Here is a 14,599-nt window from a genome sequence, read left to right as displayed (position 1 = left end):
TGTAAGGGCTAAGTAGACAGAATATGAGGCTGTGCTACAGGTGCTTTCCTTGATGGGCCTGAGTGTAGAGTTAGCGTGATAATGTGACTACTTCCAGGGACGATCTTCTTTTCCAGTGCCTTCAGTTTGGTGGAGGATGCTTGATTCTCACAGTGAAACACAGGGAGGAATTTCTGGCCCATATGAATATGTGGCCAACCTTTGAAGGAACCAGAAACCAACTTAAACTCCTCAGATTCAGTAGACCTAATCAGCATCTGAAGCTTGTTAGCAGATTCATCGTTCATTAGGAGCCCTCACTACCCTGTCTTTTGTACTCTGAGCAGGCTGATCTGGTTGAGGAGGTTAAGAACAAACCCTGGTTTGAATAGAATTAAATGAGGTCAGCAATGTGGGTTTGACACGAAGCCTTTGAAAGATAGGCTATATAAAGTCAAGATATTTCTGTCCCAGAGGAAACATATGCCAATATATAGCCACCTCCCAGCCCCACCCAAGCTTTTCCTTTGTAAACCTTCAGCAGGTAAGCACTCCTGCTCCCCCTGTTCCAAGAAACTAATGTTTAAGTACAAAGTTCGCGCTTGTTGTGTGTGGGGGTTTTTCTTTTTGTTGCTGTTTGAAAGAATTGTGATGTGGCATAAAGACTGTTGTTATTGAACCCATTCCTAAATAAACAGCTGAACTTAAAATATTCTACTTTTTTTCTGGCCTTTAAAGGCCTTTTTGAGAAGTAATCGTTGGACTAAAAGAGAATATCATAATGTCAATCACTGTTTTATTATCTAGAAATAGAAATAGACATTAATTTCTCAAAAGCTGTCCTATCTTTGTTTGCAAGAAATTTAGAAGGACAGGTAAATCCACTCATCCTTTGGAAGGAGGTTCATTTCAGAAGAGTGCACTTTCAAAATCTTTGCTTTCTCCTTGAGCTCTAAATTAGTGACTAAGAACTCTCATCTCCCCATCTACAGGTAGTTTTATGTATGTTTGGTTTTCTTTATTATTTTTTTTTTATTTTTTGAGACGGAGTCTCGCTCTGTCACCCAAGCTGGAGTGCTGTGGCCGGATCTCAGCTCACTGCAAGCTCCGTCTCCCAGGTTCACGCCATTCTCCTGCCTCAGCCTCCCGAGTAGCTGGGACTACAGGCGCCGCCACCTCGCCCGGCTAGTTTTTTGTATTTTTAGTAGAGACGGGGTTTCACCATGTTAGCCAGGATGGTCTCGATCTCCTGACCTTGTGATCCACCCGTCTCGGCCTCCCAAAGTGCTGGGATTACAGGCTTGAGCCACCGCGCCCGGCCTATGTTTGGTTTTCTTTTTGGCTCATCAATAGACTGGAAGATTAGTAACCTCAATAGCTTCCCAGACTAGTTATATTTAGCCAATACCAGTGAATGTTACAAAAAGTGAAATCAGAGATTTCCAAAAGTAATATTGAGACTTACTTAAGGGTAACCAACTATTTTTCTCCCAGAATTATGTATTGAAAATAGACCAGGCATGGTGGCTCATGCCTGTAATCCCAGCATTTTGGGAGGCTGAGAGGGGTGGATCGCCAGAGGTCAGGAGTTCAAGACCAGCCTGACCAACATGGTGAAACCATGTTTCTACTAAAAGTACAAAAATTAGCTGGACGTGGTGGCGGGTGCATGTAATCCCAGCTACTCAGGACAGACAGGAGAAATGCTAGAAGCTGGGAGGAAGAGGTTGCAGTGAGCCGAGATCATGCCATTGCATTCCAGCCTGGGAGACAGAGCGAGACTGAAGAAAGAAAGAAAGAGAGAGAGAGAGAGAAAGAAAGAAAAGAAATTGGGTCTGATGAGGTGGCATGGTGCAGTGGATTACAAATTGTAACACAAATTTATATTTGACATGTATTATAAATTCAAGATCCATCAGTCTAGTCTTATCTGTACTGGAAATTCCCTCTAACAGCTTCAGAAAATCACTTCAACCTTATGAAACTCAGCTTTCCCATAAGTAAAATGAAATAATTGCTTTCAACTTCACGATCATCATCATCATCGGCCACTTATTGACCACCTGTTACGTACTAAGGGCTTTACTTGCATTTACTACTAGTTGTGAGTTCACAAAGGAAGAAGTGGTGGCTATTTTATTTATTACTCTGTGCTTATAGTTTATCATTGTACCTGGCCTATGGAAACAACTAAGTACATATTTTTGGTTGTTATATACTCGCCTTTAATATTCAGTGACTTGAGCTTCATAAACATTCAGTCCTTCAACCATTATTCAGATGAGGAAACCAAGGCTTAGCAATTCTATGTAATTTGTTCAAATAAGTAGAAACTGACAAGTGTGCTAAGAAAAATCAATTATAGGCCGGGCGCGGTGGCTCAAGCCTGTAATCCCAGCACTTTGGGAGGCCGAGACGGGCGGATCACTAGGTCAGGAGATCGAGACCATCCTGGCTAACACGGTGAAACCCCGTCTCTACTAAAAATACAAAAACCTAGCCGGGTGAGGTGGCCAGCTACTCGGGAGGCTGAGGCAGGAGAATGGCGTAAACCCGGGAGGCGGAGCTTGCAGTGAGCTGAGATCCGGCCACTGCACTCTAGCCTGGGTGACAGAGTGAGACTCCATCTCAAAAAAAAAAAAAAAGAAAAATCAGTTATAACACCTCATTGCCTCTAACAGTGTAAAAGTTATGAGTACAAAATAACTTTCTCATTTAGAAAAATTTTCAAAGTCTCCTCATTCCTAAGGGATAATTTCAATTTCTTTAACATGGCATCGCAATCCTTTTTAAATCTAACTTCAGATCAGTTTCTCAATGTATTAGTTCCAGGTTTTACTACATTCCCTTACTAAGTATTGGTCAAAGTTTATCCTTTACTCAGACCCCTCTCTTTGCATGCTCAAATTATTTATATCCTCTATGATGTTTCCCCCAAACCATTTTGTCAAGGAAACCTTCTCTCATTTTCCCAAGAAGTACTGATAGGAGAAAGTCCTGTGCTGATTCATCAATGTATTTCCAGCACCAGCATGACAACAAGTAGATGTTAGTATATTGATTAAATGAATTTATAACCTTCTCCAGTTCTCATCTAATGATTAGGAGATATTTTAGCTGGGTATTGCAATAGCCCTCACTCCTAAAATCTCCAGAAAGCTTTGGTAGCTCTTATGTGTTGCTCATTCATTGCTGAAATAATAAAAAAAATGAATGACTGGGTTCTTATTGTTAGGTGGGCATCTCAGAAATATTTGAGAAGCAATCCCTTGGGGTTTAATTTTGAAAACTGCAATCCCAAGGTTTGAGGAAATTTTATAGTGAAGCTGATGAATATTTTAGGAAAAGTATGACATATCCTATAAGAAGGTGCCTCTGTTTTGATGAAATCTGGTTTGTAGTACTATCATGGTATGGTCGGTAATAGCATTACAAAAAAGTACACAAGCACCTAATTAGTTTAGACTATGTATAATGTGGTAACAAATGAACTCTAAGATAAATCCGTTGTTAGCTTTCATTTGTCATTCATCCAGTCATATATTCCTCAGTCACTGGCTTGGTGTCCCCTTTACTCTGAGCACTGTTATGGGTTGGAAATACTACTGTGAAGGACTCCACAATTCTGTTCTCAGAGATCTTGTCTGCCTGATAAGGAAACAGACCCACAGACAGACAGTAAGGAAACTGTGCTGGAAGAAATCTGAGAACTGTGAGAACACAGGAATGATACTCAGTGAGGGTGGGAGTCAGGAAAAAGGGATGAAGAATAGAGAAGACTTGCAAAAGAGATACTCTAGATGAACCTTGAAGAACCAGTGGGAGTTAGCAAAGTGAAAAATGGAAAGCACATTTCAGGCAGAGAAAAATAACCTTTGTAAGGGCATGGAGAAATGAAACGGAATTGTTGGTGTAGAATGTGCATGAAGAGGTAAGTTTGTGGATGATCTTGTATGCCAAGCTAAGGAAAATGATCTTTTTAAAAATTATTTTTATTTATTTTTATTTATTTATTTATTTATTTATTTTGAGATGGAGTCTTGCCCTGTCACCCAGGCTGGAGTGCAGTGGTGTGATCTCAACTCACTGCAACCACCACCTCCCGTATTCAACCAATTCTCTTGCCTCAGCCTCCCGCGTAGCTGGGATTACAGGCACACACCACCATGCCTGGCTAATTTTTGTATTTTTTGTAGACACAGGGTTTCACCATGTTAGCCAGACTGGTCTCAAACTCCTGACCTCAGATGATCCGCCCGCCTCAGCCTACCAAAATGCTGGGATTACAGGCATGAGCCACCATGGCCGGTGGAAAATGATCCTCTATAAGTAGTGAGGATCTATCAAAGGAGGAGCATGGTAAGATTCATATGTCAGGTAGAAGAGTTATAGCCAAAATACCTTAACTTATCCCACTATCTTGGAGAATATACATTATCTCAGGCCTTGTTTGAAGAACACATTGGTTTCAGTTAGCTTTTACAGTAACCAATAACTTATGACTATCTGTTCAACATTTTGAAACTGATGAGAGTCAATGTGAAGGCAAGTCTTTGTGAAAATTATCCCTCATATCTTGTACTGAGAAGACACGAATAATTTAATTTCTTCCTCCCTTCTCCAGCTCTGACTTCTTTAGCCTCTTTAGTTATTTTTGTCACGTATTCACCTGAGTGATTCCAGTGATGTCATAAATTCCCAAAGTTTCTAATCCAGCTAAGTTAATTATTGTCCACCAATTGTATTGAAATCATTCCAATATAAGTCAGTATATTATTTTCTTTAGGTTGTTACCTTTTTCTTTTGTTCGTTTACTTGCTTCCTTGACATTTATATTGAAAATAGCTCATGCATCCTCTTTGATCATTTCTATCCTTCAAGATACCTTAGGGTCTGGGGCTGGGTAGAGAAAAGTAGAATCTCTAATTAAGCAGACTTCTCCAACTCCAACCTCATTAGCATCATTATTAAGAATAGACCCTTTGTCTTTAAGACCAGTATTATTTTTCCATTTCAGTCTGTTATGCTATTTGATCATCCTCAGAATCTTGTTGAGAAAGTCTAAAATGTAATTTTGTTTTCATTTTGTATATGGGGAAACTGAGGCATAGGGAGGTGAAATACCATGTCCAAGATTAACCAATAATCAGAGATAGATCAGGAGCTTGAATCCAGCGTTTCCGACTTCAACGATAAGAACTCTTGCCGGGGCCGGGCGCGGTGGCTCAAGCCTGTAATCCCAGCACTTTGGGAGGCCGAGACGGGTGGATCACGAGGTCAGGAGATCGAGACCATCCTGGCTAACACCGTGAAACCCCGTCTCTACTAAAAATACAAAAAACTAGCCGGGCGAGGTGTCGGGCGCCTGTAGTCCCAGCTACTCTGGAGGCTGAGGCAGGAGAATGGTGTAAACCTGGGAGGCGGAGCTTGCAGTGAGCTGAGATCTGGCCACCGGCCCCAGAGACAGAGCAAGACTCCGTTTCAAAAAAATAAATAAATAAAAGAACTCTTAACAATAGCGCTAACCTGAGCCTTTGCTTATACTTCAAGGTAAACTAATCTCATTTTCCTAAGATTTGGTCTTCCAAGCTTTCAAATGAGAATAATAATCTCTGTGTATCTTAAATAGTGTCCTGCAGACGTGCCTCAGAAACTCAGGGACATGGCATTTCACCTTGATGCCCCAGACAAATGAAAATAAAAGTCAACTGGTGGCAGTATCAACTATGTCTGTTCACTTACAGAAAGTCCATCTGCCTCAGGCTTTTGAAGCTGAACTCTTTTCTTCCAAAAGGAAAAGAAAGTTTCTGGCATATGAAATCTCAACTGGGGAAGACAGACTTTGCTAATGGCACCCCACCCACGTCAAGTCTCCTAGCTGGATAGAGCAGATTTCTAAATGTGTCACCACATGAAAGGGAATGAATCTGAAGTGAGGAATTCCCTGATGTGAGGGGAAGATGGCGTGGGATGGAGAAATCAGAGTGCCCAGTGCAATCCCACTATCAGCTAGTCACCACCTGGCTTACAGCTCCATTTCCTTCTCCCTAAGGCGCAGTCTAAAGAAAACAGTCAAAGAGTGCAGAGTTTAAACTATATTTGGATGAGAGTATATACATCGGGGATGCCAGATTTTGGTCATTCATTCATTCATTCAACAAACATTTATTGAAAGTGTATTATGTTTTCAGAATGTGTATGTGTATAAAAGTGTGTGCATGTGCACATGCATGTGTATGTCTGTGTATAATTTTCATAGTACCCCTCACAATGAAATGTACTGTATTATTATTATCAATGCCACCTAGCTACTACATGGAAGTTATTTGACCTTGGTATTGACTTCAGACTCTTTTCACTACAACCTGCTCAGCATCAAGCATAAAGTATTTAAGGAGCACCAAGTAAATTGATGTAATGAAAACAAGACCAGTTTGTTTTAATGTTTTGTTGTTGCTGTCTTTGTTTTTTCTGGCTGCACATTTGTATTCCATTCCTCACTCTGTTCTCTTCTGTGCTTGGGGCAAAGGGAGTAAAGAGGGAGAGAGAATTCCCCAGACACGGGCTGGCAGATGTAGCTGAAGGGCCCCCGGGACACTAGTAGCAACAGAAACTGAATAGCTGTGTCCAAGGATGTTATTTTAAAAAGGGACTCACAATAGCTTTGTCAGCAGAATCTTGGAAAGAAACTGCACCTTCTCTCTTTCTTTCTCTCTCTCTCCCTTGCTTTCTTTTTAACTCCATCTTTGTTTTCTGTCTTTTAACTCTTCCTTTACCTATCTACATATCATCTATCTACTTATCGACCTGCCTACATACCTGTTTACCTACCTATGTCTATTTCTACCTTTCCTCCATTCTCAGGTTCTGCTGACCTAGCAGACAAATTTATTGTGGTCTTAAACATAATCAGGAAGAAATTAGCCTTTAGAAGAACTAAAATCTAACCCCAATTCTGTCATTCTGAGAGGTTTTTTGCTAAGGAAATTAAGTTATTTTAGAGACTAGATCTTACCCTTATAGAAAACGTAATCTAACCCTATTTTTATTTATATTGGAGGAGAAGACAGTGATACCAAGAGTTAGGCACCCCTATGATCTTATTTCCAAGAGGCTGTTTTCGTCATTCTGTAGCTATGGCATGTAGGGGGAGGATTTCTCTGCTAGGTATAAAAAGGCCAGTCTTCTACTTCTTGCTCTGCTACCACCTGTCTCTGTGACCTGGAAGCAGATGCCTTCCTCCTCGAGCTCACAGTTTTCCATAGATAAAATGGATGAAGGGGCCAGCATTGTACCCACAGTCATCTGAAATCACTGCAACAATGCTGGGTAAACATCATTACCTCCATTTTTTTTCAGATGACAAAAATGAAGTTCAGAGACGTTGTTATTTTATTTATGTCATCTTTGTAGTGCTTATAGGAAGCAGAATTCAGATTTGTACCTACTTCTGCCTGATGTCAAAACCCTTGCTCTTTTCAGTTCTCTGTATTGAGTTTCTGAAGAGTATACTCTGGATTTATGGCTGGTCACTCTTGGATTGGGCCTAGGTTATATGGTATGTAGAGAGGCCACATTCACAAGAGGTTGGAGCTACTGAGAAGTGCTGAGCCTATATTCTTTCTATGGTTGAACTGCCATGAATGCTACTGGTCACTTATAACGAATTGATTTATTCTGTTTCTTTTGCTCGTTCTTTCTTTCTTTTTCTTTATTATTTTTTGTTTGTTTTTTTGTTTGTTTGAGACAGGGTCTTTCTCTGTCACCCAGGCTGGAGTGCAGTGGTGTGATCACTGTTCACTGCAACCCTGATCTACTGGGCTCAATAAATCCTCTCACCTCGGCCTCCTGAGTAGCTGAAACTACAGGTGTGCACCACTGTGCCCAGCTAACTTTTGTATGTTTTGGAGAGACGGGGTATCATCATGTTGCTCAGGCTCATCAGATTGCTCAAGCAATCTGCCTGCCTTGGCTCTCCCCAAAATGCTGGGATTACAGGCATGAGCCACTGTGCCCGGCCCTATTTGGGCTTCTTTAATAGTATTTCACTAGGTAAACTGTCACCAGAAATAAACAAGGGTTTTGCAGCTTGGAAGACGTTCAGCATTCTGCTGCCCCTGAATCCAATGACTTCTTTTCAGATACTCAACGTCATAGAAATCTGTCTTGTTTCTCCTTGGTGGGGGCTCTTTCTAGCTAGGGGAAAGTTGCTTGAAAGTGTTTCAAGTGAGCAGTGATTTCACAAGCTGATTTAATTCCTCCACTTAGAAGCAAATCGACCCCTTAAAAGAAGAGTATTTTTTTTCTCTCAATGATTATTCTAGGATGTACAAAGCACATTTATGTTCATTTCCTATTAGAGTTCTATGATTATCCTGAGAGGTTATCCTGGTTGGGACTATAATTTCTACATTATAGATTGGGGACAGGGGGCAGAGGCCAAGAAGTAAGTGAAGCCAGTTGTGCAAAGTTATACAGCTAATATAAGGGACAGAAACCAAACCCTGGTGTTTGGCCCTAAATTCAGTGCCCTCTCCAGAGGTCCACTCTATTATTTTGTGGAAGAATGTTCTAAATCAAACAGAAGCCTTAGGGTGACCATATATCCTGATTTGTCTGAGAGATTCAGATTTTCCCAGGATGTGTTCCTTTTGTTTGGACGTAATTTTTAATAGCACCACTGTCATTTTCAAAGTGCTGTAATTTGGATGATAAATTATATAGTAACCCTAAGACACTGGCTAGCAACTATATTTCAAGGAGCTCAGAATCTTTCAGAAGTCCTGCAACATGTAGACTTAATAGCAGCACAGTGTGATAAGTGTTAAGATAGAAATCTTTATAAAATAGGCACCCACACAGGAGGTGGTATTTAGCTTTGCCTAGAAAAGTTGGGAAAATAGCACAGAAGAGCTGGTGCTAGAATTAGTAAAAAGGTGGACAAGGTGATCTCTTTTGGATGGCCACATTGAGGTTTTTCCTTGTATTGTTCTGTGTTGAAATATCAAGAAACATGCATAGGTCATACCTACTTAGAAGGCATCCTACTGCTCGCTTTGTGCTTCTGATATCCTTGTCCTTGCAGCTAAGTGAGAATCATTGCAACCGGCTGCAGCTTTAAATCATTCCAAACAGAAGCCCTTGCTGTGGTTTAGATGACATGGGAGCTTGAGAATTCACTTGGTCTTTAACTGAAACTCCTAGGGTATCTGACAAGCCCTTAGAAGCCTATAGCATTAGACAGGAAGGGTTCTTGGCATCTCAATAGTGTAACCTCTTTCTCTGCTCTGATGGTTGAGCCCAGTGAGGCAAGGAGACTTGTTCAAAGTAACAGAGAAATTTGGTTTCAGATCTGGAATTGAAGCAAGTGTCACTTGCAAATCAGTTCATGTTTTAGTGCAAAACTGAAATCCTCTTTGGAGTTAAATAACCCCCATTTTGCATCTGTGAAGTTCTGTTGTGTCAGCTGCACTCAGAACTTGGAAAGTGAATGCCTGAGTTGGAGACCCAGATCAGGTATTAACATACTGTGTGATCTTGGGCAAGTTATTAAAGATGTATGGAATCTCAGTTTCCTCATCTGAAAGAATAATATTTTCCTCACAAAGTTTTTATGAGGAATATTTGGAGTAATGAAGGTGAAAGTGTTTGTGAACTTTCTATTACAGCATAGACACACAACATGAGGTCTACCTTCTTTACATATTTTAAATGTACAGTGCAATATCGTTAACTATAAGCACACTATTTTACAGTAGATTCCTATAACTTTTTCATATTGTGCAATTGAAACCATAAACCACTGAAAAGCAACTCTCCATTTCCTCCCCCTCCAAGACCCTGGAAACCACCATTTTACTTTCTACTTCTATGAGCTTCCCTACTTTAGATGCCACTTATACGTGGAATCATGCAGTATTTGTCCTTCTGCGACTGGATTATTTCCCTTAGCATGGTGACCTCAAGCTTCATCCATGTTGTTGCAGATGACAGAATTTCCCTCTTTTTTTAAAGACTGAGTAATAGTCCATCATGACTAATGATGATGGGCTTGACAGTGCCAACGGTTTTGGTGGTCTGATTCTACAGCTGCTGATGATAGCTGAGGCCAAAGAACAAATATTTATTTATTCTCTCCCCTTCTATGTCAATCTTCTGCAGATGAACCCAGCCGGTGCTATTTCCATGATGGTGATGGGGTATGTGAAGAGTTTGAACAAAAAACCAGCATTAAGGACTGTGGTGTCTACACGCCCCAGGGATTCCTGGATCAATGGGCATCCAATGCTTCAGTATCTCATCAAGACCAGCAGTGCCCAGGCTGGGTCATCATCGGACAGCCAGCAGCATCCCAGGTAAGATCCTAACCATGTGTGACATTTCCTGCAGACATTCAAAATCTCCGCTATGCCCCACAAGGCTACTCACTTCTAAGGCAGTGTCATTGGATGTGGCCACTTGAGCATATCTTTATTAAATGTACTGTTAGGGCTTCATGAATACCATTTGTAAAGGATTCGATCTGGAATTGTTAGGGCAGGGAACATTGTATGATGGGGTAATGACTGTCCTCCTATTTCCTTGCCTGTAATAACTAATATTTGGAGAAAGAACTCCATTTTGCATATACCATGTGTTTCAGTGAGGTAAGAATGAATTTATATTGGAAGTCCCACTTTTTAGGGGGTGCCAAGCTGTGTACTCCCTGATTTAACAGTAATTCTACAGTAATTTGCTATGTGGCCTTAGACTAGTTCCCCCACCTCTCTGGGCCCTATTTTTCTCCCACATCCTTAAAATAAAGAGTAGTTGAGCTTATTGATCTCCAAGGGCCTTCCCAATTCTAAGCTGTGACTCATGCCTCAGTCCCCTAATGCACTATTTATGTGCCACATTTCTTCCCCAGGGGACTGACAGCTTAGTCCAGGGAGTGAGAGTTTTGGGGCCACCAGTGCTTGTATGATTCTAGAGATGGCCATGCTGTCCCGAGAGCCCCCTTTCCAATTATCCTGCCAAGGAAGCACCTGCCTTCCCCAAGACTCACATTTCTCGGAGGCATGACTCAGCGCTTCTGCTTGCCTGGCCTAGTGGCCTTTCAGAGACCAGCCTGCCTCCTGGCCTTGCAAATGAACTGCTATTCCCAGACATTCCTTTCTAATATTGCTTTCTTGATTTAGGTTCAGTGGGGTAGGCCTGGCTTCTAGATGAAAGAAAGATATGACCTTCCTCTGGGGTCCAGTGAAGAATCACTGGGTGAGGTACAGAATAGGACTACCTCATTTTTAGTTGTTGCATGTATTTGATTATTTCTTCATTCATTTTTTGTTTATGTTTACATTACTAAAGCCTTTATTCATTTGCATTTATTTTTGAATGCCCTCAGGAGAGTGGAAACAAATGGTAACATGGCATTTCCTGATGCTTAATATGTATAGTGCCAGCCTGCTGAATGAATGAATGAGTGCATGGATAGATGAATGGCTAGGGTTCATCCTCCCACTGTGCCACCTCTGTGCACTGTGCCACCTCTGTGCACTGTGCCACCTCTGTGCACTGTGCCACCTCTGTGCACTGTGCCACCTCTGTGCACTGTGCCACCTCTGTGCACTGTGCCACCTCTGTGCACTGTGCCACCTCTGTGCACTGTGCCACCTCTGTGCTTGGTGGAATCATCTGTGTGGTTGAGTTTATCATACTGAACTCTGAGGTATCTGTTTGTCTGTCTGGCTCCCCCATTAGGCTGCTGGTTCTTTGAGAATAAGTTTCAATTTATTCATCTTTGTCCCCTCATCTTCAAGCACAGGCTAGATAGGTGCCCAGCAAATGTGTGTTTAATTGACTGTAGATACACATGCATACACACACATACATCCCATTGCCACATGCAAATGAACGACACTGACAGAAAACACTCAAACATCACCTCTCTATCACATAGAATGTCCTGCTTCAGAAACAACAGGGCTGGGGCCAGCAAGAGAAACAGGAATTCCAAATTCAACACTAGCATCCAGTTCTTAGAAATGTTTTTAAAACAACCTTCAACCAAGAGAATTATTAACACACTCAGAACCTCCCATGAGCAAGAGTTGAGGTAGCAGCTGTGCTTAAAAATCACCCAAAGGTTATTGCGACTAATGTGAGAAAAGGAGAGAAAGAATTTTCCAGTCTTAGCATTTGAAAAGAAGCTTCATGGGGCAATTATTCCAATCTTGTAAGGAGGGGCTGTCAGGAATTACTGGTGATTATCTCTTCCTAAACAAAAATCCAATTTAAAAAATCATTATAAATACTAGCTCTTCGATCTACAAAGAGGAGATGAGGAAACAAAATCATCCTATTGAATTATTCATTGTAACCAATTTTATTTTAATGAAATCGACTAGGTTCCATTACTCTGGGCTTGGACATAATCTTTGTTACAAGGAGATTTCAGCTGTAACTAAATTTGCCATAATGAGATCAGCTCACTGGAGAATACAGGGTCAGGGGAGGGAATATGTGTGCAGGCTGGGTGCAGGGCCAGGCCGAGGGCAGCGCAACAAAAGTCTTCTGAATTTCTCATCTGAAAGCAAGTACCTAGAAGTCATTCACACACACACACACACCCTAACACCACCACACACAGGGGCACAGGCACATGCATACACATGTACATGGGCACACAGTCACACACACACAGACACACACACACACACACACACAGAGCCTGCATAATTAGAGGTAAGGGCTATTCCTGAAGTGCAAACGTACCTTCCTTCTAACAACAGAGAATGAGGAGGAAATAAAATTGTGCCCTTCATTACCTTGTACAGTGATTAGAAGAGATTGGTGGTTAATTTTCACCCTGTCAGGGCTTCCAGTGAAGATGTTGATAGCTTGAGAGGAGGAGCTGGGAGGCTCTTAGAAGTCGGGCTTAGGAAGAAGATGGGAATTGTATCATGTGCTTCTCACTTTCCCCCCCAGATGCTTATACTCTCCCTCTTCTCTCTCCCTCTCTGTCTCTCTCTCACACACACAGACACACACACACAAACACACATACACAAATTTACACACAAAGAGGCCCTGTAGGAGCATGGGAATACCAGAGCAGATAGAAGAGAATAGCAGGAAGGAAATAGTAGTTATCAAGGTCCACCAGGCACTGGACACATGTATGCACATTACAGCCAATCTCCGTGTCATTCTTCGAGGTAGGAATTGTTGTCTACCTTGGAGAAACTGAGGAACACAGCAGCTTCACTATAAGTTATATAATCCATAAGGGAAGAATCTAGGATTAGAAAAATCTCATGGAAGATGAGTGACAGTGGGCCGTTGGGAACATGAGGTCACATTCAAAAGTTGGAAGTGGCTGGATTCCTGGAAAACTTCACTGCAAAACAAGCAGAAAGACTCCTAGATGGATAAATCTCAGCGTTGAGTGTCACTCTGCAGACCTCATGAGGTACTTCAGTTCTCCTTGAGCAAACTTATAGTCACTGCCTATACCTTCAAATTCAGGCTGTTCCCATTCCCTGACAAGGTGGCTGTGTTCCATGATGCCCTGGAGTTCCTTAGGACACTCCATTAACTTAGGGAATGATGAAATAACCTAGTCGTTCCCATTTGCTCTTTACAATTCAGTTTGGTCCCACTTTCTATCTTTCCCTGATGCAATAAAAATGATAAACGCAGATGTTTATTGGAGTTATGTGCCTAGTTCTGTGCTAGAGCCTGTTGAAGACACCAAAGAACTGAAATACCCAGCCTCTGACCTAGTCACTGTACAAGAGTTAGGAGTGAGAATTCCATCAAAGGCACATTCTTATCACAATAAGTCTGCAGGATCTCTATGACTACTACAAAGAAACAGCATGCATTGTGCTATATGGCTTGAGAATATTGATTAAAAATTCAGTTTTGATGTTGTAAAAGCCTGCCATATTTAATGGTTTCCAGTGTTTCTCGTTCATTCTTTTCAAACAAGATTCCCAAATTTGGTTAAGGCAAAGCTAACCCTGAACATTGAGTCTCATATCCAAACCTTATCAGAAGTATCAAAACTTCCTGGTTGTGCAAATTGGGCTGAATATCCTATAATAAGAGACATTCTTTGGATATTTTGGCCATGCACCTTCCTGGCCCAGCTGGAATTAAGAAGTTCCTGGGACAGAAAAAAATGGAAATTAACCGAAAAAATCAAGTTCTCTCTCTTCTGGGAACCTTAGAACCTGGTTTGGTTTAAGTGCTTGCAAAGATCTCGTATTGTTCTTATTTTGTCTCCATGTTTCACATTTCTCTAATGCTTTACACAAAAGGCTGCCAAAATGAGATGTTGATATTCCTTCCTTTTACCCCCACCCCCAGCATTTCTACCAAAGTCTGTTTCCTCCTATCCAAACATTTCCTCCTTTGTAGCGGCCTGAGTAGGAAATGGAAATACTAAGACTATCTGGAATTTACAGTGCTCTCTTAAGGGATTACAGACCTTCAGTCAACCAACCAATTTATTTGGTTAATCCTTTGAGGGTAAAACTTAGACTAAGCATTTCGAGGGCAGTAGTTTCAGGTCCAAAGTAAAGAAAACTTTTCAAAGAATGAGAACTATCCACAGTGGGATGGAGTGCCTTGTGAT

At 41.4% G+C, this 14,599-nt stretch overlaps 1 protein-coding gene across 2 annotated transcripts in view; it reads left to right on the top strand.

The window, feature by feature from the left end:
* Positions 1–14,599, top strand: part of PAPPA (pappalysin 1) — a 250,880-nt gene that overhangs the window by 141,139 nt on the left and 95,142 nt on the right. For both annotated transcript variants that reach the window (XR_004053931.1, XM_030919309.1), the window contains exon 10: positions 10,141–10,334. Coding sequence is in view for 1 of the 2 variants with exons in the window: in XM_030919309.1 (XP_030775169.1) it covers positions 10,141–10,334 (194 nt within the window). In the remaining variant the exon portion in view is untranslated. The remainder of the gene's footprint in view (positions 1–10,140; positions 10,335–14,599) is intronic.

This window comes from Rhinopithecus roxellana, chromosome 16, assembly GCF_007565055.1.
Source record: "Rhinopithecus roxellana isolate Shanxi Qingling chromosome 16, ASM756505v1, whole genome shotgun sequence".
Lineage (NCBI taxonomy): Eukaryota > Metazoa > Chordata > Mammalia > Primates > Cercopithecidae > Rhinopithecus > Rhinopithecus roxellana.
Note: the sequence above shows the minus strand (reverse complement) of the source record. Positions and strands in the feature narration are given on the sequence as shown.